Source organism: Cynocephalus volans, chromosome 8 (assembly GCF_027409185.1).
Source record: "Cynocephalus volans isolate mCynVol1 chromosome 8, mCynVol1.pri, whole genome shotgun sequence".
Classification (NCBI taxonomy): domain Eukaryota; kingdom Metazoa; phylum Chordata; class Mammalia; order Dermoptera; family Cynocephalidae; genus Cynocephalus; species Cynocephalus volans.
Window position 1 is genome coordinate 13,423,452 of NC_084467.1, and position 22,074 is coordinate 13,445,525.

At 55.0% G+C, this 22,074-nt stretch overlaps 1 protein-coding gene across 3 annotated transcripts in view; it reads left to right on the forward strand.

The window, feature by feature from the left end:
- Positions 1 to 22,074, forward strand: part of ARHGEF10L (Rho guanine nucleotide exchange factor 10 like) — a 144,190-nt gene that overhangs the window by 109,525 nt on the left and 12,591 nt on the right. For all 3 annotated transcript variants that reach the window (XM_063104614.1, XM_063104612.1, XM_063104613.1), the window contains one exon: positions 6,243 to 6,391. In XM_063104614.1, the coding sequence (XP_062960684.1) occupies positions 6,243 to 6,391 (149 nt within the window). The remainder of the gene's footprint in view (positions 1 to 6,242; positions 6,392 to 22,074) is intronic.

Here is a 22,074-nt window from a genome sequence, read left to right on the forward strand (position 1 = left end):
CCCGAAGGGTGGCCCACAGTGCAGCGTTCCCCTCCCTCCCCCTCCAGCGTGGCTCCAGTGCTGCGTCATCACAGCCTGTTGCGGAGTTATAAACGGATATTTGTACTGAGCTATTTTTTTGCCACTTGGCACTGTGTTGGTATTTTTAATTAGCTTTTGATAAGGCATTTATAGTTTTTAATTAAAGGGGGAAGAGGGAGGGAAAAAAAACCCCTCTCACCATCAGATAGAGCGTGCATGTGAATGTGAATATGGGCTCAGCTCTGCGGAGATCTGGGCGAGGGGTTTCAAAGGGACCGCCTGCCTCGTCCCCACCCCGGCCCTCTCCATCCCCAGTGTGGACTGCTTGTGGCCCTTTCCCTCTTCATTCCTGTCTTATCAGTCTGAATGCCTGGGTTGGGGGAACGTGAGGGTGCCATGAAAGGGTGGCTTAAATAACAGAAATTTATTGTCTCACCTTCTGGAGGCCAGAAGTCTGGGGTCAGGGTGCTGGGTGAGCACTGCTTCCTGTGCAGGTGCCGGGGAAGGATCTGTCCAGGCCTCCCTCCTACGTCATTCCTTGGCTTGTGGCAGCAGAACTCCCATCTTCACACGGTGTTCTCCCTGTGTGTGTGTCTGTGCCCAAATTTCCCCCTTTTATAAGGACATCGCTCATTTTGGATTAGGGGCCCACTCTACTCCAGTATGACCTCATCTTAACCAATTACATCTGCAATGACCCTGTTTCCAAATAAGGTCACATTCTGAGGTATTGGGGATTAGGGCTTCAGCTTAAAGATTTTGGGGGGACACAATTCAACCTGTAACAGAGGTTTTGGGTCTGACCATTGGCTTTCAGCTTGGGGTTGGAGTCTGGTAGTTTGTCAGAACCAGAAGAGCCATTGGGGACATTGGACCCCAGACCCTCATTTTCTGGATGGGAAGGGACTGCCCAAAGTCCCATGGTTGAGCTGGGACCTGAACCCAGGTATCCTGCCTCCCTGGCCAGAGCCTCCTCCAGACGTGAGGGGGCTTTGGCTTGTCCAAGCAGAGATGAAGCAATGGGTCCTGGAGGAGAAGGTTGAGCTGTTCCACCAGCTTTCCTGCCTTGAAAACATCTGCCCACCTGATATTTATTGAGCACCTACTATGCGCCTCAGATACAGTAGTGAGCAGAACGGACGTGTCTCCTGCCCTCGTGGAGTTTACAGTCTATAGAGGGGGACAGACTTGGTCAAGTAAACAAGCAGGAAGCATAGTAAGATTACACAGATCGTGCTGAGGGACCCTAAGGGAAGGAATGGGGTGTCACACGAGAGCCTGCCACCTGAGTGTGGGTTGGGTGGATGGCAAAGGCCTCTCCAAGGAGGGGGATCCTGAAGCTGAGGGCTGAAGGAGAAGCAGCCAGGCAAGGGAAGACTTGGGGAACGGTGTTCTCGGCAGTGGAACAGCACATGCAGTGGCCCGGAGGCAGGAGAGTGGGTGGTCTGGTGGGTGGTCCCCAGAGAGGAGGCTGTTGCGCTGGATGGTAGCCAGAAGGGGAAGTGGCACTAATCAAGGTCCAGGGACAGACAGGGCTCCCTCTGGCTGGAAGACGGGAGTGAAGGCAGGGAGACTGGCTGGGAGGCTGGGACAGCCACTGGACAGAGGAATCTGGGGTCACCTTCCCCATGAGCCCACTCTCTGGGCGTTGTGTTTGGATTTGCCCAAGGAGGCCTCTAGGAAAGGTCTTGGCCTTGCCTGGCGTCCCACTCCCACCCCATGGTGTCCTTCAGAGATGGCCTGGGCAGGAAGTGGGGCTCTCGTGACCTGCTGCACAGTGTGGGGTGGCTGGATTCCTCCCCCTTGCCCTTCTCCTGGGCCTTGTGTGGCTGGGTCTGGAATCATCACCCTGGCTATGACCGGCTGTGGGGCCAGCATCAGCCTTGCCCTCCTTTGGATTCACCAAGGCCTCGGATACCCCTCAGATAGCCCTACTCCATCCCAGAGCTGGGGCTGAGCCTGGGCCCTGTGCCCCTCAGAACCCACCTCTGGTGCCCCCTGGTGGCCTGGAGGCAGGGGATTGTGGATAATCCACACTCCTTTTCCTCGTCTTGGAGCGGGTATTAGATGAGATACTTGCAAATGTTTGTAGCAGTGTGACAGGCTTACTGTCCTGCCTGGGTTTGGCCGAGGCCAATTCTGGTTAAAACTGGTGTTCCTGGTAGGGCCATACATATTAAGCAAAATAGGCAGAAACAACCTGGAGACCTAGCTTAGTCCTGGAGAACCTGTGGAATAGTAACCAGGAGTGGGCCTGTGAGGACTCTAAGCTGACCAGGCCACGTGAAGTCATTCATAGATTGTCAGAGCTGGAGAAGCCTCAGAGTCCAGCTTCCAGCAACAGAAGGGGAAACTGAGGCCAGGAGCAGTGTGGCCACGGCAGTCACTCTGCTGCTCCCAGGAGTCTCTGCTTATCTGCATTCATTCATTCATTCTCTCACCAAGTATGTATTGAGTGCCCACGAAGTGCCAGGCACTGTGCAGGGTTCTGGGACCCAGAGCTGAGCCAGGCGGCCGCTGTCCCTGCCCACATGTTGTCCGGTCCTGTGTTTGAGCAGAGCTACCTGGCACTTCTCCTGCATCTGAGCAGACATAGGAGCATTGCCAGGCCTTGGGTTGGGGTGTAGGAATGTCCCTGCTTGGACAGTGGGGAGGTGGGTCAGGGTCATCCCCTCGAGGAGGCAGATGATGTAATGGGAAAGGGGTGGGCTGCCTGGGATGGAGTCCCAGCCGTGAGGGTTTGGGCCTGTTGCTTTGCCTCTCTGAGCCTCAGTTTACTCACTTGTGAACTGGGGATGCAGACAGCCCCACGCTGCAGAACGGTTGCGAAGGTTAGATGTGGTCATTCACACAAAACCTGGCCTGGAGTATAGTGACTCGTACTTGTTCCCTTGATCCTCGTAGTCCTCGTGACTGCCATTACTTACTGTTATGTACCAGGCAGGGGCTGCCCTTTGGGCCCCTCTCAGCCTTGATGACTTTCACTCTGTGTCCTGCCTTCTGGCTCCAGCTGGCTCTGGATCCCTGAGGGACCAGTGGGCTTTCCCTCCTGCAGGCTGGGGGAGGGGGACGCCAGCCTTCTGAAGGTGCCTTTGCTGAGACAGGGCCTTCATCTCCCTCCGTCTGGCTGTGAGAGCTGGCGCTGGAACCAGATGAATGGACTGTCATGCAGGGCAGGTGTGTGCATGCATGCATGCTCCGGAATGTGGGTGTGCTTTCCCACGGCTGCTGGAGGGTAAGGCAAGGAGGTGGGTGGAAAGCGTGTAGCCCCCACCAGGCAATGGAGGCTTGTGCCCTGCCCAGAGCTCCCAGCGATTGACTTTATAATAGAATCAAGGCACGTAAGGGCTGGGAAGAACTTTAGAAGACAAAGTTCTGTCCCCTCATGGTGCAGATGGGAAAACTGAGTCCCAGCAAGGGAAAGCCTCTTGGTCAGGGTCCCACCATGGGCCCTCTAATCGGGGATTCCTGTCCTGTGTCCCTTCTGATATAGCAGTATCAAAATTATTAAATTGCAGTGCAGTTTATCATTCTGCCCTGGAGTCAGGACTTCTTAGAGGATATCTGGAGACTCTCAGCAAATGAGGGAGGAGTGGGTAGCGCACAGGTGACCCTCAGAGATTTCAGGCCATAGCCCATCCCCCAGACAGCCATGATGATGGATGCTGTAGTCCAGGGTAGAGGTGCAAGGGCTCTGGGGGCCATCCCTGCTGTGATCACGGGGTGGAGCTTTCATTTCCCAGTTATCGGGGTATCATCAGGGTGCTTCCTCCCTGAGAGGGGTCCCGGCCCCCATCTTAGCCACAGCCGTAGAAGATCCAGCTTCTGACCACAAACACTACTCACCTCTGGCCACTGGGGGGTGCTCAAAACCTTGCATTTTCTAGGCTCTGGTGTCTTGGGGGGTCAGCATCCCTGGAGGAGGCCTGGCTGCCCTCTGGTCACTCACCCCTCCTGGACACCAGTCTTAGTTGCAGAGCCTTTCAGAAACCCCAGAAAGCAGCAGGGGTTGAAGAAGGAGGCCAGGACCAGAGTCAGACACAGCTGAGTTCATCCTGTTTGGCCCGTCACTTCTTGGGTGGCTTTGCACAAGTTCTCAGCTCTCCAGGGCTCTGTTGTCACATTGGTTAAGTGTATTCAACACCTGCTTCCACAGGCTGCTGTGTGTGGCAGGTGACAACAGTAAAAGCCAATGAGCACGGACTACTTTTTAGCTCTGTGAATTGGGGTAGTTGTTTCCACACGCTGTGTCTCAGTGGAGTCGCTTATAAAACAAGGACAATAATGGCATCTACCATGCAGGCTTGTCTGGAGTTAAGGAAGGAACTCACGGAAAGAGTGCCAGTGTGCGGATATGTAACAGTATGTAGCAACTGCTGTCGAGGCACCTGTGCCACGTCTTCTCTATGTACCTCCCTGCAGCATCCAGAGGGGTGTAGCTCTGGTTATCACGCCCAGTTTACAGATGCGAAAACTGAGGCGCAGAGATGTGAAGTCCCCTGTCCAAGTTCATGCAGAAGTTCAGGGGCCACAGACTGCTTTGGCCCAGGCTGCTTCCCATGTACTCATGCTCATGGGCTGGAAAGAGTGGGTTGTGTGTTGGGAGGGGGGTCCAGTTCCTGTTCCCCAACTTCTTAGCTGAGCTGGGAGCCTGCCATTTTTAAGTAGGGCAGAAGGATAGGAGGGGAATCTGGTTTGCAGGTGGAGGAGGGTCAAGAGACAGGGAAAACTGGGATGAAGCCTGGCCTGGGGTCAGGAGTGGGAGGGGAAAATGGTCCATCATATACCCTGGTGGCCCCTCCAGCTTTGGAGAAAGCTGTGCCCCATCATGCCACCCGGCTGCTGGTTTGGAGAGGGTGGGTCTGTCTGTGACGGGCTGCTTTGTACTCCTTCTGGTGACCTAATGGATGTGGGTGGAGGGGAATAGGGCACTTGTCAGCCAGCAGCCGGCTCCATCCTGCCTCCCAGACCCCAGCCACTGCTACCTGTCTCTCCAGGGTGTGCCACACCCAGGCCATCCTAGGTTGGGCCCCAGCTTCCTCCTCTGCCCTTTTTCTCACCTGGCCTCCTGACAAGACAAAGCAGCCCGTGGGCTTCTGTGGGGCATCGGGTGTGAACAGAGGAAAACCAATCTCCATAGACAGTGCTTAGATGTCAGGGAAAATGGATGTTGGGTGATCTCAGCATCCCTGGGGGAGAGGGGAGAACCTCATTTAGTGCCCGGCCAGGTCCTTCAGTCAGGGATGGCAGACTGGGGAGTGACTGCCTCCCAGAAATTCCTCCTGTATCTGGAGGCAGTGGTGTCACTGGGGGAGGAAGAAATCTTAGCAAAGAGATCAGAGATCTTGGTAAAGTTGACAGTCCCCTAGGAATAGGCAAGATCCATGAGAAGTCAAGATTCCATCTAGATAAGCTGAAGTGCAAGAAAAGTCCTCAGAGACAATCTTGTTAACACCACCCCGTCCCATTTTACATCTGGGGAAACTGAGGCCTTGAGAAGGGGAGAGAAGCACTCATGGTCCTTAGTAAGTTGGTAGTAGAACCAGGGCCAGACTCCAAGTCTCTTGACTCTGGGTCCAGTACACTTTCTTCCTGGGTCCAGGTCTCACGCTGCCTTCCTGGCAGGGCCAAGTGTGGGTGCTGCCTCTTCTGAGAGGCCTACCTGGGTTTCCCCCTGTGCAGAGGTGTTTCCTCCCATCTTAGCCGTCCTCCAGGCCCGTTGCATGTCTGCTCATTTGCCCTCAGCACAGGGTATTGTACCTCTTGAGTAACCTCTTGGTGTCTCGGACCAGCAGGCTTTCCTTGAGAGCAAGGCCTGTGTCTGATTCATTTCTGTCTTCCTGGTACCTGCACATGACCTGGTTGGCGTAGGTGCTTACTAAGTCTGTATGGAATGAGTGAATGAGAGAGAGAGGGAAGGAGAGAGAGAGGCAGGGAAGGGAAGGGAGAGAGAAGGAAGAAAGGAAGGGAAGGAGGGAGGGAGGGAAGATGAATTTGAGAATGTGGTCCTGGAAGCGTGGAACATAAATGGCAGGAGTCAGAGGCAGATGGGAACAGCCACCATCCCAGACAGAAGAAGAGGAAGAAGGGCCATAGAAAGGCGCGTGTGGAGCTCACTGGGCCCACTGCTACTGGCTGTGGTCCTGAGGACCCGGGGAGCTGTCAGCCCCGATCTGTGTGCCCCTCCCTGCCCCTGACCTGCCTCCTTCCTCTCCCTCCAGGAGGAGTCCTGTGGGACCTGGAGAGCCCTCCTATGTGTGTGACTGTGGGGCCGGGTCCTGTCCGCACTCTGCTGAGCCTGGAGGATGCCGTGTGGGCCAGTTGTGGGCCCCGTGTCACCGTCCTGGAAGCCACCACCTTGCAGACTCAGGTACTGGCTGTACCTCGTGGCTCATGGCCCCTGGTCCATGGGGCCACCTGCCTGGCTCAAGTTTGCTGACCCTTCCCACGCCCTCCCTGGCACTGCTCTTGGCTCCTAGCTGTGTCTCGGGGATTGACTGGATAGTTTGTGGGAAGCAGAGGGTGCCCAAGACCCCTGCTGGGCCCTGACCTCTGTCTGCAACATGCATCCCCAGGGCTGCTGTGAGTGGAAGGAAGGGTCCCGCTGCCCTGGGTTGTGATCTGGATGCTGAGTTGTGTCTGCTGCTGCCTGTGGGGGTGGGGCTGGGGTCCCTGTCCTTGGACTGGTTCCCAGGACTTGTACCCATGAGTCCTAGCTTTGCTGGGGGTGTGGCCAGCATGGACACAGCCATCCTGGAGGCTGGGCTCTTTAAACACGTGGAGGAAGAGATTGCCATGCCTCAGCCCCCAGGATGAGAGCCTGGTCCCGGGGGCCTGTTCCTGGCTTGGCCTAGGCCTGTTCCTGTTGATGAGTGACAGCAGTGCCCACCCTGCTTCACCACCCCACAGGCAGAGGCTTCTGGGAGCAGAGATGTGGCTGATGGCTATTGGGGAGGGGGTGTGAGCAGCAGGCCTAGGGGCCCAGAGCTGGCTAAAGCTGGGCCCCCATGTGGCCTTTCTCAGCCTCTCCTGGTGGCCCAGGAGCACTTTCTGGAAGGGGAGGAACGGGGAGGCACTATCCCCGGCAGCAGCTCCGACCTCTGTCCCGGCCATGTCCACCTCAGGTCGGCTGCATACTTCAGCCCCTTGGAGGGGTGCAGGTTGAGAGCAGGCTGCTTCCAGTGGGACCCCGGCTCTGCCCCCGCCAAGCCACACAACCTTGGACAAGTCACTGAGCCTCCCTGGGCCTCAGTTAGTCATCTGTAAAATGGGATGACAATAGTGCTATGTAGAGTTCCCAGGAGGACTGAAAGAGGACATTTATGAAAAAGGGCTGCCTCACACAGTGCCTGGCACATAGTGAGTGCTGGACGAACATTAGTTATCCTTGTCATTATTTGCATAACCAAAATTCTCACTGCTGTTTATGTAGCTTATTTGGAAAATCAGGCGGCTCCCTTCGGGTTGTTGTTGTCAGTGGGTGTAGGGTGCGCGTGCATTGCGGGCCTTCTTGCTTCACTGGAAGAAAGCCTTCTTCCTGCTAACAGCTGTCCTAGGAGCACGAGACAGAAAGACGAAGGCAAGGACAGGGGTCTGGGTCGGGCCCTGCCTGGTTCTCACCTGTATTTACCCCTTGCCAGCCGCAGTGCAGTCCTGCTCAGGCCCACGCGGCTCAGCTCTGGTGTCACCATCCCTGGGGCCCCCGCGGCCACCAGGCTCCGGCGCGAGGCTGCGATGATTTAAGATTAGTTCTGGACCAGCTGCTCTTAAGAAGAGGATCAATAGGGCCTTTCACCTGCTTTGCACACCTCCGAGGGCACCATGAGTGCTGCTGGCTGAGGGGAGGCAGGATGGAGGGAAAGGGTGGCCAGGGATCCTCCGCAGCGGGGACCAGAGGGAGCATGCACCCCGGTGCGCAGCCAGGGAAATTGAAAAGTTTCTGTGCGCAGCGTGGTGCAGGCAGCTCCCCTTCAGCACACACAATCATTCGGCACAGTAACAAGGTGATCGTCATGCATATTTAATAAAGCCACGCTCCTGCTGCCTGAGGAAACCGGCCCCGCCTTAGTGCTGGGGCTCTGGAAATGGCTCTGTCTGGCTGCTGCTCCTGGGCTGACTGAATCCACGCTTGCCTTGGCGCCCACTGCACAGCCAGCCAGGCCTGGCTGGAGACTGGGCTGCTGTCACTCTCTGTGGTTTGGCATGTGTGCCTAGGGCTTAGCTCCTGCAGGGCTGTGCCTCAGCAAGCAATGCTGCAGCAGAATGCCTCACTTCAGAGAGAGGACTTTCCAGAATCTCCCCCAGGCTTGAGAAACCCCGCTCTGGGGATTTGAGATTCTTAGAGCTATTCAGAGCGCCAAGCAAGGAGACCCAGGAGTGTATTGTTGGCTGAGGGGGCTGCTGGCATGGCCCAGGCCCGATGTGAAGACATAGGGTGTAAATCTAGGGATTGAGTTAACTCTAAGGAGCTTCTCCGGATTTCTCCCACCCCCAGGAAGTCATAGTAACCATCATATACTGAGTGCTTAGTTTGGACCAGGCATGGGTTTAAGCACTTTATGTGCATAATTTCATTTAATGCCCAAATCACCCTACGAGATGAGTGCTATTATCCTTTCCACTGTACAGATGAGGAAACGGAGGCACAGAGAGGTTACGGGAGCTGCCCGAGGTCACAGAGCTAGGAAGAGTCGGAGTCAGGATTTGAGCACAGGCATCCTGAGTGTTAAGCCCAGTGACGTCTGCCTTGGTAGGCAGGAAGCTCCATTCCCTTTGGACTGCATTGGTCTCTGCAGTTTTCTGTCCCTGTTGGATGTAACTCTGGGGAACTCCCATTTGGTTACGAGCCTGCTTTTTCCAAGAACACGTTTTCCAGGCCAAGGATCGTGCCTCATTTATCTTTACTTCCCCACTGTCTAGCTCATTGGCAGCACACAGGCAGGTGCTCCTCAGTCAATAGTTGTGATGGACGGACGGACGGATGGGTGTGCTGAGCATCTCCCATTTCCAGGCCTTCTGTGCACGGTGCTGGAGGGATGGAAATGAGTGAGACTTGGTCTCAGCTCTTCAGGAGCTCGGAGTCCAGTGTGGAGAGACAGACCCACTTGGGACTGTCAGACCTGGGAGTGGGTAAGCTCAGGTCTGCGGGAATCCAGGGGAGGCGGGAGGGGTGCCAGACCCAGCTGGAGGTCAGGATCCCTGAGCTAGGCTGGGCAGGTGACCTGGTCTGTGACAGGTGATGGAAGAGGGGAAGCAGATCTTCCAGGCAGAAGAAAGCATCATCAGCCCCAGCCAGAGACAGCCCGGTGCTGTGGGGGACAATGCATGGGGGGACAGTTTCCCAGGGGACAGGGCCTCTGAGTGAGGGACAGTCTCCCTGAGGCTCACTTGGCCCATACTCTGCCCCTTGCCCAGCTGGTCCCTGCTTGGCTGCCCCAACCTTGCTGGCAGACCTGACTGGCACCCGCGGTCTGTCTCTAGGTTTTACACTTGCCCACCAACCGCTCGTTCAGCTCCTTGATCCCAGCGGAGGCAGAAGTGAGGCCTGTTAAATCATAATGTCGCTCACCAGGGCCCGTGTCAACACTGCATCCTCCGTGTTCATTATCTACACCGCCACCTTCAAAGTCTAATCCAGTCGTCTGGAGTTCATTTTAATCCATCGCTGGAGGGGGAAGCTGGCTGTGTGATGATCATTGCATCTTAATTTTAAAAAACTTACTGGGGACAGGCTGACAGGAGACCTGCGGTGTGTAGGTGTGCTCTGTCGGGTTGGGGCGGTGGGCAAGGCTGCTCCCTGACATGGTGTGGGCTGGGGTCTCTGCCACCCTGGCTCATGGGGTCAGGCAGTAGTGACGGAGGAGTGGTGGAGGCCAGGCTGTGATGTGCATTGTGCATTGGATCCTTGCAATGCTGCAGAGAGAACAGCTGGCCCATTTTACAGATGGGAAAGTGGACTAGAAGCCAGGCCTCTGGACTTGCAGTCAGCAGCCACGCTGGCCCCTCTTGGAAGAAGCCACGCTCCTTCCCACCTCCAGGCCTTTGCCTCTGTTCCCTCTGCCTAGAATACCGTTCCCTGTCCCTTTGTGTCTTCTCTGTCGCTCAGGTCTCAGCTTAGCTGCTGCCTCCTCAGTGAGGCCGTGCTGATCACTCCAGCTGAGCCACCTCCACCCCAGTCACGGTCTCAGCACATCTCCCAGCTTCACTCATCGCTTTCTGAGATTATCTCCCTGATTGCTGTGTCCGTCTGCACCTCTGGGAGGGAAGCACCCTGGAAATGGGGCCTCGTCTGTCCTGCTTGCTGGTGTGTCCCAGGGCCCGGCTCAGCACAGCCTCTCAGCCAGCGCTGGTGGGTGGATGTAAGGACGCCTCCTTGATGGTGGATCCGCCTCTGTAGGGCAGGTTGCCAGGTGCTCACAGGACTGCGATAACAGCAGTTCACATTCTTTCTGGGCTCAGGGTTGAAAATCTGGGCTGGGGAAGGCTCGGTGTGCACAGGGGCCTGTTGGGGAAGTGTCCCAGGAGGAATTGTGCCTTCGAGGAAGTAGGGCAAGGAAGCTGCATCAAGAGAAGCTGGGTAGAGGGCTGGTCAGAGGGTGCTGTAGCTAGTGGGGAGGGTCCTACCCGGACGGTGGCCCACCCCAGGGCAGGGCTGTGGTTGCACACTTGATTCATGTAAAGCTCTCCTCTTCCTGGCTGTGCAATGTGGGTGAGAAAGACGCGAATGGGACAGCGTTGTCACTCGAGGGCTCAGGTCCCTGCCTCTGAGCTGCGCCTCCCAGTTTTGAGATGTTTCCGTGGCAATCCCCTCTCCCCCAGAACTCAGCCAAGCAGATTTTGAGCCTCCCTCACGCAGTTGCAGAAGCACAGGACTTGGCTGTTTGTAAAGCTCCCGAACACAGGGCAAGTGGTGTTTGTTTCTGGACACCAGGCTTGGCTGCCACCTCACAGGGTTGCTGTGAGGTACATTGGGGCAGCCCCTCTTGCATTAGTCCCTGGCTCCCCAATCCTCGGAGAGGCTGTCTGGTCCACCTCGCCTCTTCCATTCACCCTGGCTCATACCCTGTGACCCACTGATGCAGCACTGTGCTGCAGCTGCACGGTGACATTTTGGGACCAATGATGGGATTAACCAGACTGAAACTCTGTAGGGCAGGACCAAGCCTGGCTGGCTCTGGTTGTTCCTGTCACAACCCTGGTGCCCGAGACCAGGCCTGATGCATACTAGGTGCTCAGTAAAGTGTTGTTAAGGCCAGAAGGGCAGCCCTTGGGGAAGTGGGCTCTGCCCGGGGTGTTTTCTCTGAGTGTGGAAGGGAGGTTTGCACAAGGGACGTGTGGAACAGTTGACTGAGGGCTTGATTTTAACCAGCTCTGGAGCTCTGCGCTGAGCACAGGAAAGGCGCTTCCCAGGGCGCAGCCCATCCGCAATCCCGCCCTGCGCCCGCCTGACTCCAGCCCTTCCATGCTAGCCTCTGACACCAACACTAATGCCTTTGTCACTAAGCACGACAGAGAAGAAACTTCTCTGGGCTCCTGGACACCAACAGTCCCTTGGTTTCCCCATTTACCCCGATATACACCCGCCTTCCCCACACTTAATTTTCACGTTTAGTGCCCAAACTTAGTTTGCATGTATTAGCCGTTGTAAATCTGTCATAACGGTGTGACGCTGCATGAATAATGCATCGCTGGGCTGTATTAGTTTTCTGTCTTCTGTCTTATTTATGACACAAAACGGGTGGGAATTTGCAAAAGTGAAATCCAGGCACAGGGCTTCTTGGGTAATGGCTTGCAAATTGGAGTGAGGGTGAAGAGATTCGCCAAGTCCTCGCCGTCCCCCCCCCCCCCCAGGGCTGCCAAGGGGGAGGACCCAGTGCCCAGACTGTGGGAGCATTCGGGGTCGGGGTCGTGTCATTCCACAGAGTCAGCTCTGCTCAGCACCTTAGTCTGCATTTCTTTGAAATGCGTGTGGTGTTGTTGTCATCCTATCTTTTTAAATTAAAAGTGGGCAAGGAAAACTTGCAAAATCAGTTTTTAAAGATTGCGGAGACTTTCCAGGAGGCACTGACGGGAACAAGTTCTAAAGGAGGGTGAACGTTTTCAGCAGCAGGAAGGATTGAGGTTAGATGTTCAGAAGAACTCCCTTTCCGGAAGCTTGTGAAGAATGGGAGGCTGGGGTGGGTTTGGGGATTCTCTGGTGGCAAACTGTGCCCCAGGGTCCTAGAGGATGTGAGGGGCTATCTCTAGGGACATCTTGAGGGACAGCAGATGGCGAAGGGGCAGGCTTCAGCAATCCCCTCCCTCCTGATCTGGAAGAGCTCAGATCTTTCCTGTGTCCAATATTTGGTCTCTTCGTACTGTAAGATTTAGGTGATGAAAGGATTTCATGGTTTTTTAAAAAAGAAGTTTGGAGCTGTTGGCTCAGGGAACAGGGTCTATGAAGCCTGACTCGGGGCAGGACAGAAACTGGCAGAGAAAAGAGAGATGGGAGAGGGAAGGTGGCCGAGAGGGGACATCACAGACAGAACATGAACTAGAGGTGAGGAAGGGTGGATGATGCAGCAGGGGCAGTCCTTGTCCCCAGCCGTCAGGGTCCTATCCTCCCCTCCATGTGGCTCTTCTATTTTCCCCCCTGCCTCTGTGGTTCCTCTCACCTCTGATCCCTGCGGCAGGGGAGGGGAGGGCAGACACTGAAGGGGTAGCTGCCCAGTCCTTCTAGAACTTGGCAAGGAGCAAATAGTGCCATGGACATGGATCCGCTGAATGCCAGGCCCTGGGCTGGGGGCTTAGTTCAGGGGAGGTGACAGTGCGAGCCAAGAGGCAGACCCTGGTTGCGATTACAGAGCTTCTCTCCCTGGAGTTTTGGGGAGATCAAGTGTGGTCACACATGCAGAGGGTTTGGTCTAGTGCCTGGCACTTACTGCACACTCACTCAAGACTGGCCACCACACGGTCATCACCTGTAAACCTGGTAGCGGGGCTGGGGGAGGGCCCACTAGGGGAGAAACTCTGTGGGGGCATTCCTGATGCCCCTGCAGGCCTTGTCTGAGTGGGCTGGCATGGTGGTCAGCATGAGTGCAGGAGCAGGGCTGGCTGGCCTTTGCCTCTGGCTCTGCTACTGATTGCCTCAGTTTCCCTACCTGTATAACAGGGATAATTCTAGAACCTACCCTAGAACTAAGCAGCTCCTTGTACATACAGCTCCTGGGGCTGTGCCTGGTGGGAGGAAGCAGAGTAAGGCTCAGCATCATTGCATTGTGGTTACAGGGCTTGCTCAGGATGCCAGGGACTACCCACTAGGCGGTGCAGCCAGGACCTCAGGATGCTTCTGACTTCAAAGCCTCTGCCTGGCACCACTGTCCTTTGCCCCGTCCCGTGCCCATGGTCCATTGTGTCTTGTGGATGTGTATACCTGCACCATCCTTCCTTGGACTGCAAATTATCTGTGAATGGGAACAGTGTCTTTTTCTCTCCATATTGTTCTATGGTGCAGGTGCAGGAGCTGAATTGACTTAGCTCTCTCTCCTTTATTTTCTTTCTCTCCCTACTGCCCCCTTCCTCCCACACCAGCTGTTCCTTTCTGCCTTGCTCTGAGCCTCCCGGGGCTCCCAGCTACCCCAGGAACTCTTGGCCCATGGTGTTCACAAGGCCACTGGACTCTGATAGGGGCTACTGACCAGAGGTGAAGGATGGGGCTATTGACTCCCCTGAATACCTGGGGAGAGAAGGGAGCCTCATGGCATGGGTGGTGAGACCAGACCAGTGGCCAGCGCAGGTCCAGCAGAGTAGGTGCCCCAGCCACTGGAGAGGATGCTGGTTGGCCCATACACACATGCCCAGTGAGGCAGACATACCTGCCCAGGTCCAAGGAGCCCGGGAGAGGAGGTGGAGTGTGGCCCAGTGGTAGGCCTGGCTTCCCAGAGTGGGCTCAGTCAGATGGGGTGGGTGGGAGGGGGCCCCCGAGCAGTGTGAGCAGATGCCTGTGTATGCGTGTACATTGCATGTGTGTGCGTGTGCACATGCCTGTGTGTGCACGGGAGAGGGAGGGGTATGGGTCCATTATATTAATATAAGTCCTTGGCTGCAGCTTGAGTCTTTTGGACAGTGTCCAGTTGAGATCTGGGGATTTGGATCAAGCCTGGAAACCCCAGTCTTCCTATCTTTCCTCCCAGCCTTTCTCCGCCCCCCACCCTTCTTACCCACTCCCCAGCCCCCACTCCTCTGGACTGACCCAGCTTTGTCTTGATCACACCAATTCTGACCTTTCATGTGGCTGCCGGTCTGCGCAGCGTCTTGGTTGTGGATTTTCATGTGGAACCTGAGAAAACGACCCTTCCCTGCAGTTCTCATACCCTGAGCAGGGAGATGGGGCAGCATCTTGGCTGAGCCAGCTCCCCTCTGCTGCTGTCACCAAGCGGAACCTGGAGTCTTGGCTGTCACAGTGTTGGTTGACGCCCCCTCTGGCCAAGCATGTGCAAATGGGTGCTGAGCAGATGCTGTGTGCAGGTATGGGGGGTTAGTGGAGGGCCAGGTGAGGTGCAGGGCCACAGGCGCAATGTGACACAGCACAGCTGCAGGGAGCGCCTGGGAACGCCTTCTGGGCCTCATGCTGAGTCTTGGCTGCTGGATGGAGGATCTTTCCAGAGCAAAGGTCTCATCACATCTAACCCTGCTTCAGAGCTGTCCAGGCTGCCTGTGGCCCAAAGTCAAGGCCCGCTCAGGCTGCCCTTGTCTCTATTCCCGTGAGGTCCCCCTTCTCCAGCAACCCAACAGGTGCCCATCCTTTGCAGGCTCCATCCAGGCACTTCCTGCCCTGTGCCTTTGTGCCCACAGCTCCCCCTGCCAGAAGCCCTTTATGTGCCTTTCTTTCAGTTTGGCAGAATCTTGCTGGTCTCTCAGACTTCCTGCCCCTTTCTCTACAGAGCCCGCCGGCCTCCCTGCCAGTTTCTGCTGCTCCTCTGGGCTGCCGCAGCTCTTGTTCCCTCCTCTGTCACCCTCACCATGTTGGGTCATAAATGGGTCCGAGGCCTCTTCCGGCCATGATGGGGGGTCAAGAGTCTCCCAGGGCCTGACTAAAGGCTGGTGGGCAAGGACGCCCCATGAGATTCGCTCAGTGAGTGAGGGAGACCGGTGCGGGGGAGGGGTGGCACACACCTGCTGGCAGCAGGGAATGGTAATCACTCAATGTTGGGCCAAGACCTAATACTTACTAAACTCCTACTGTGTGCCAGGGGTTCAACTAGGAGCCTTATTATGGTGTTGGTGCTTTACTTTCTGGATGTTAAGTGTATTCAGAGAAACAACCTCAGTCACTCTCACATTGTTTCCTTCACACACATGCACCTGCTTTCTTTTCTCTTATCTTATCTGTCTGTCTGTCTCTCAGTCTTTCTCTCCTGCTCTTTTTCTCTCTTTCAGCGTTCACTGATCTCTCTCTCCCTTGATGAATTGGTTTGTGTCTTCTCTCTCTGTTGATTGCACATTCTCTCTCTCTCTCTGTATCAGTCTCTCTCCTGTAGGACCCACCCTACACCCCACCCAACTCTTCCTGGCTCTTCTGGCCCCTCTGGCCCAGAGCAGGCCCTGGCTGGTGCTTCAGTCCCTGTGCTGAGCACTGGGCCCCAGCAGCACCCTGCGCTCGTGGACCTGCCTCTCTCAGGTGTGTGTGTGGTAGAGGAGGAGGGTCATGGGGTGTGTAGAGACTGCCACCACTGATGACAACAATGAGTTAATGCTTATGAGACACACTCATCCTAGAGGCTGTTCCAAGCTCTTTGCAAGTTGCAACTCATGTAATCTTCACAACAACCCTGGGATTATGCAGTAATTACTATTATTACGCCCATTTTAAAGTTGAAGAAACTGAGGCAGGGAGTGGTGGAGTCAGGACCTGAGCTCTGACAGTCTGGTCTCGGGATGATAGCTTCACTGCCTTGTGCACACAGGCAGGAAACAGATAAGGAGACAGACTCAGGCCACGGTGAATGCCACACAGCAGATGAGCCATACAGACCCAAGCTTGGCTCCACTGCTCCCTGCACAGGTCACTCCCCTGCTGGACCTTCGTGTCCTCATTTTCATGTCACCATAGGCTCAGTGGTCCTTCCTTCCATGTGGGGTCGCAGGGATTCTGTGAGCTGAGATGAGATGAGGTGTGTGCCGCCAGGCATGTGTAGGTGCTGCAGTCCATCTGTCCCCCTATCTATTGCTCAATCTTTGCTGGGTTCCCACGTGGCTATGGCAGAGGACACCTGGCAGCCCTCCCCAGCTGAGCCCTGGCACTTGCTTGTGCAGGGCAAGGCTGGAGCAGCTGCCGAGGGCAAGACTCCTGTCAAAGGTGCTTGACGGCTCCAGGTGGCTGGTGGCCCAGCTCTCCCTCCTCAGGTGTCCATGATGAAGAGGAAACACTAGGCTGGCTCTCATAAGTGAAGAAAACAAAAGGAAATTAAATAGGACTAATGAAGAGCATGTCAATAGCCCACACTCTGAGACACTTCTTATACTCCACTTCCTCTGGGATGGCTGGATGCACCGATGGATTTCAGTTTGGTTTGGTTTTTAACAGCAAAATATTGGCACAGCCATGGCAGGACAGCTCTCTCTTCAGTGGCCTTTTGTGTGCTTTGGTCTGGGTTGTTCCTGGGGTGACGAGAGGGTCAACCCCAACATCTTTGTCCACCTTCTTGTGTGCTCAGTATAGCAATTTCTAACTTTTTGGAAGACAAGGGTGGTTTACAGACACTTTTGAAGTGTTGACAAAAACTGTAGACTGTCTTTCTAGAAAAGTGTACCAAAGACATCAAATTTTGCATAATTAATTCCAAAATGGATCGTTAAAGGAATGTTTGGGACTGGCCATTAGTCTTGGAGCTGGCAGGAATGTCCATTCCTCTGTCCCTTCTGGGCTCCCAGGATAGTCCTGAGCTAGGAGAGCCCAGGAACCAGTGAGGTCTCTTGCTACATAGGAATGACCTCCCTCCCACTTTACAGATGAGTAAACGGAGACCCAGAGATGTTAAGAGGTGGAGGTGGGTGGATGCCACGTCTTAAGCCTCTCTGAGGAATGCACCAGGAAGGGCGGACTCTGAAGGCGGGAGCGTTGAGGCATCAGACGGAACCTGCAGAAAGGCTTCCACCCATGGCTTGAGGTGGAGTGTGGACGTTGGAGTCCCATCAAAGTGACCAGCCATCTGGGTTTGCCCAGGGCTGAGGAGTTTCCCGGGATTTGGGACTTCCAGTGCTACAATCTGGACAGTCCTGGACAAGCCAGGACAAGTTGCTCACCGTAGGTATGAATTTCCCCCATTTCCTAAGCAGCGCAAGTTTGCAAACATCATTTAGCCTCTCAATTTGTGTCCTCGGCTGTGAAGTGTTGATAAGAATAAGATAGATAAAGAAAGGGAGGGGAGTTGTTTTGCTAATCGCCTTTAAAAGACCACCTCTCTGCATGCTCAGTGCAGCAGCTCCGAGTGGGGCATGACCCCTGCGCCTCAATTCCCAGCCCATCTGCTAGCTGGTGGAGTGACCCACAGGGGTTATCTTTGGACACTTTAGTGTCATATGCATTAGTGAGGATGGAATGGTGGTGCCCACATCCCAGCTTCCTGCGGGGTTAAAGGGAGGCAAAGCTGGTGAGGTGCTGGCCGGTGCTGTGGAGGTGATCTCAGGGCTCTTGACCATTCCTCTTAGGGCCAGCCCATTGCTGGTGACCCAGCAGGGAGTGGGTGGCAAGAGCCCCTTCAAGCTCACACCCTGCTTGGGTGCTGGGCATGAGCATCTCTTCTTTGACCCTTGGAGGAGAGCACTTGAACTTGGAGTCCACGGCGGGGGCTCACACCCCCGGCTCTGCACCTGCCCCACTGGGCCACCTGGGCTCACTTCCCCTTTCTGGGCTCGTTCTCTCTCTTTTCACAAAGTCTCTGTGAAAGTGAAATACTGCATGCAAGTGCCCAGCCCCGCACTGCAAAGGCCTGGAGCACAGGAGGTGCCCAGAAAGTAGAAGCCCCGCCAGCCTCCTGCCATCTCCTCGGTACCTCCCAGCCCCTGGGATGCCCGGGGCCCAGCCTTCCTCCCCGGCTCCTTGGCGTCATCTCAGCTTGAATGACTTTGAGTGCTGAGCTGCTCACCCTGGGAATTTATGGAAGCCATGCACAGAGGTGTCACCTGGAGGAACATAAATATTGTATGATTGGAGGTTGGGCTGTGTCAGCACTATTTGGAGCAGTATCATTCACCTGAAGCCGTCTTTGTGGGCGCCTGCAGCAGGGCGCTATGAAGCTGCAGGGATGGGTGCTGTGTGCTGGACGCCAGATTCACCCCAGCAGCACCAGACCAGCCGCAGCCAGCATGCACGGAGTGCTCACAGCGGGCTGGCCCTTCTGCTGAGTTGTCAGCAGGCTCTCTTTCTGTCCCCATTTACAAATGAGGAGACCCAGCCCCTCCCCTCTGGCTGCCAGTTTTTTTTTTTTTTTTTTAAATAACTTAGACTTTTCCCCCACAACTTTAACTTTGAAAAATTTCAAACTGCAGGAAAGTTGAGAGAATACACGAAAGACACATATATTCTTTAATTAAGCAACTGTTAACATTTTGCTATAATCCCCCTTTCCATATTGGACAAATACACAGATGCACACACACAGATACACTTTTTTTTTAGAGTCAGTTGCAGACATCATATCCGCTATCCCTAAATACTTTGGCATGTCTCTTACATGACTGCAGTAGCATGCACACCCAGACATTTAACTCAACACACCGATATCATCTAAGGACTGTCCAGATGAATATTTTCCAGCTGTCTCCAAAACATCTTCCATAGCTACTCCCCCAGCTCCATCCAGGATCTAGCCTAGGATCACATGCTGCATATGGTCGTCATGTCTCTTTAGTCTCCTTTCAATTTAGAATAATCCCTCTGATTTTTTTTTTTCTTCTTCGTGACATTGACTTTTTTGAGAAGTCCAAGCCAGTGTTTTATAAAAGGTCTTGCCATCTGGGCTTGCTGGTTGTTCCTTCTGATGAGGTTTGTGTGTGTGGCCAGGTGCCGTGCAGGGAGCCGTGCACCCTCCCATTGCATTACACGGGGAGACGGAAATGCAGCTGGCCCGTCCTTGATCACTTGGGAGAGGTGGGGCCTGCCAGGTCTCCCCATCATAGACGTTCTGGTCTCCCTTTGTGACGACTAAGTCACCTATAGGTGATTCTTGGACACTGTGCGAACATCCTGTTCCTCAGCAAACTTTCACCCACTGATGGCCCTGTGATTGCAAATTTATAGTCGTCTGACTCTGCCATTTCTTCTACTTTTACTAGTTATCATTAAAGAGTTTTCCCTGCCCCCGCTCTACACAACCTCCCCCCTTTTTACTATCACTACAAATTCCTAGATTCTTTTTAAAATTCACCCAGGACCATCATTATTCTTTCTGATGCTCAAATTGTCTTGAATTTGGCCATGGGGGCCCCTTCGTGCCAGCTCCTGGGTCCTTTGGGCAGTTCCCCATCATTCTTTGAGCATGTCCTTGCTTTTCGGCATTGTGAGAAATTCTGGCCATTTGTCCAGGGTGCCCTGGCTAGTTCCCTCTCATGGAGAATGAAATTTAGAATCAATATCTGGGTCCAGACAATGGACAGAGCCAGGAAAAAAAGAAACTCAAGTTCATACTAATACCTCCTCTTCAAACCCGAGATCCTGGAGCTCTACTGTAACCACTCTAGTTCCACGTCTGACTTCCCTTTCTCTCTCTCTGAAAACCTGGGTTCCCAATGACATCAGGGGACTTCAGTCACACAGCATTGCTTCAGAATCACTGTGTCCCTTCCACTGCCACCAAGCCTGCCAAGTAAAGTTCAGCATTTCCTTGCAGATCTCGTCCTTAAATAAGGACCAGGGGTGTACAGTCAGAGTGCTGTGTTCTCGAGCTACTTGAATGGATTCTTTTCCATGTGAGTGTGACCATGTTCTAGTGAAGCTTGATTTACCAAATCTGGCAGCAGACTGAATGTAGCTGAGGGGCACTGTTTATAGAGCAGTTACTGGTGCAGGGTATGCACCCAGTCAGAAGCTATGCCTAGTCACAGGGGCCGAGAGGGCAGAAATCACTGGGCCTTTTGGACCCCGGAGGACGGGCAAGAACGATCTTGTGGTAGATGAGCAGGCAGCCTTCTTCAGGGACAGGGGGATAGAGCCTCTTTGAGAAAAAGGCAGCTTCCAACTCCTGAGCCTGTCCAGGGATTAGAGGATGGGTCCAGAGGTGAGAAATCGGAAGCTGAGGCCCGGGATTGGGCTGCCAGGTGGGTGGCATCCACCCGGGGCGGGAGGAGAGCAGAGCTGGGTGAGCTGACAGCCTCCCCTGGCAATGAATGCTGGGCTCCTCCCTGAGTAAGCAAATACCCTGTGTCTGGAAAACAAAATAAGCTGTGTGGCTTGTCAACACTAAGCCCAATGGGCAGCAAGGGCTGGGCCCCTCTGCCTCTTGCCTGCACCCTGAGGTGTCAGGCTCAGTCCTGCAGCCCCCTCTGGGACCTGTGATGCTGACATGTCTCTTTGGTTCCACCTACTCCCTACCTTGTGGGCCCAGGAGGCCTGGCTGGGACTACAAGACCCGGCTCCCAGGCTTCAGGCTCCTGGTGTGTGCGTGTTGGGGTGGGTGGTCCTGGGGGGCAGCCCCAGATAGCTGGGAGCCCAGAGGGAACAGGTGTCAGGGGCTGGGGCTGGAGAGTTATTCCTGCCCTATCCCACACCCACCTCGCCCCTTCTAGCCTGGCAGGTTTGCTCAAGCTTCTGCAAAGCCCTTTGGGCCTGGAGGCAGACTTGTTATGCCTCTGGAGAAATGAGCCTGGATTTCCACTGCTGACTTCTCTTTTAATTAGATTCTGACAGCAGCATGCAGGCTGGCTGGCTGCAAATTCAGGTGCAGCCTTCCATGGTCCCAGACCTCTCAGCTTCAGCGTGTTTGGTTTTCTCGGAGGCAGGAAATGCTTCTGACCTTTCTGCAGGAGTTGGGCAGGAGGCTGGCCGCACGTGTGTTTGTGTGTTTGTGCCTTCGTGAGCAAGGACGTGTGTGCTGCTGTTTGGAGAAGTCTGCAGACAAAGCTGGTTGGGCCTCCCCGGCCATTCTGCTGTCCCATCTATCCGTCCGTCTGCTGGCTGATGGCAGGCGCTGAGCGGAGTCCTGTCCGGACTCAGTGTCCTCATCCGTGATTGGGGTTGATGGTGCCTCAGCTGGCTTTTCCCAGCAGGGCCTCATGGGAGGTTTACATTTGAACCGGGGTGTTCCTCCTGGGTTCCTCCTGTGGGCTGGTGCTGGAAAACAACACCCCACCCTGAGGGTTTCCTCGAAGGCGACTTCCTCTCAAGAAAAGAGAACTGAAAGTCAGCACAGCCAGGGCTGTGGGCAGCAGAGACAGGGTGGAAGGCCGGAGAAAGAAATACCGCCCCTGCACCGCGTGGACCTCTGAGCCTCCTGCACCTGGGCCTTCACTGGGGACTGGGGGAGGGTGGCTGGGGAAAGAGGGACACAGGCCCCCCCCATCCCCCCACCTCAGGAACTCTTGCCCTGAGCCCCCAGTCTGAGGGAGGAGACAATTCCCTGCCCTCTGAGCATGCCCAGCCTGATATGAGACCCTGTCCTTGCTCACGGAGAGCCTCTGCCAGGTGGAGTGACACACCCCTGCTTTTGGCGAACTTTCTGTCCACCAGGGAGCTACAGCTTCTGTTCTCAGGGGTCCCGTGTAGGGGGTGAGCTGTGTAGTAGAACCTAGCCTCCAGGGAGCAGCCTGGAGTCTGGGGAGAGGGGGGACAGTGCTCCACCCCTTCCCTCCCCTCCCCACCCCCGTTGCACCGTGTAGTGTAGGTCAGCCCATCAGGACTGGCTCAGAAAAAGCTATTCCCTTGGACATCTCACAGTCTCACCGTCCTGGGCCCCACATTCTGATCAGGAGTGAGCCCCAAGTTCGTTGGCCTGGCTTCCCATGCAGACCCCTATTCCCAGCTTCTTTATCTCAGTGGGAAACCTCTTAGTGATTTGAGCCAGGATGGAGCTGGGGCTG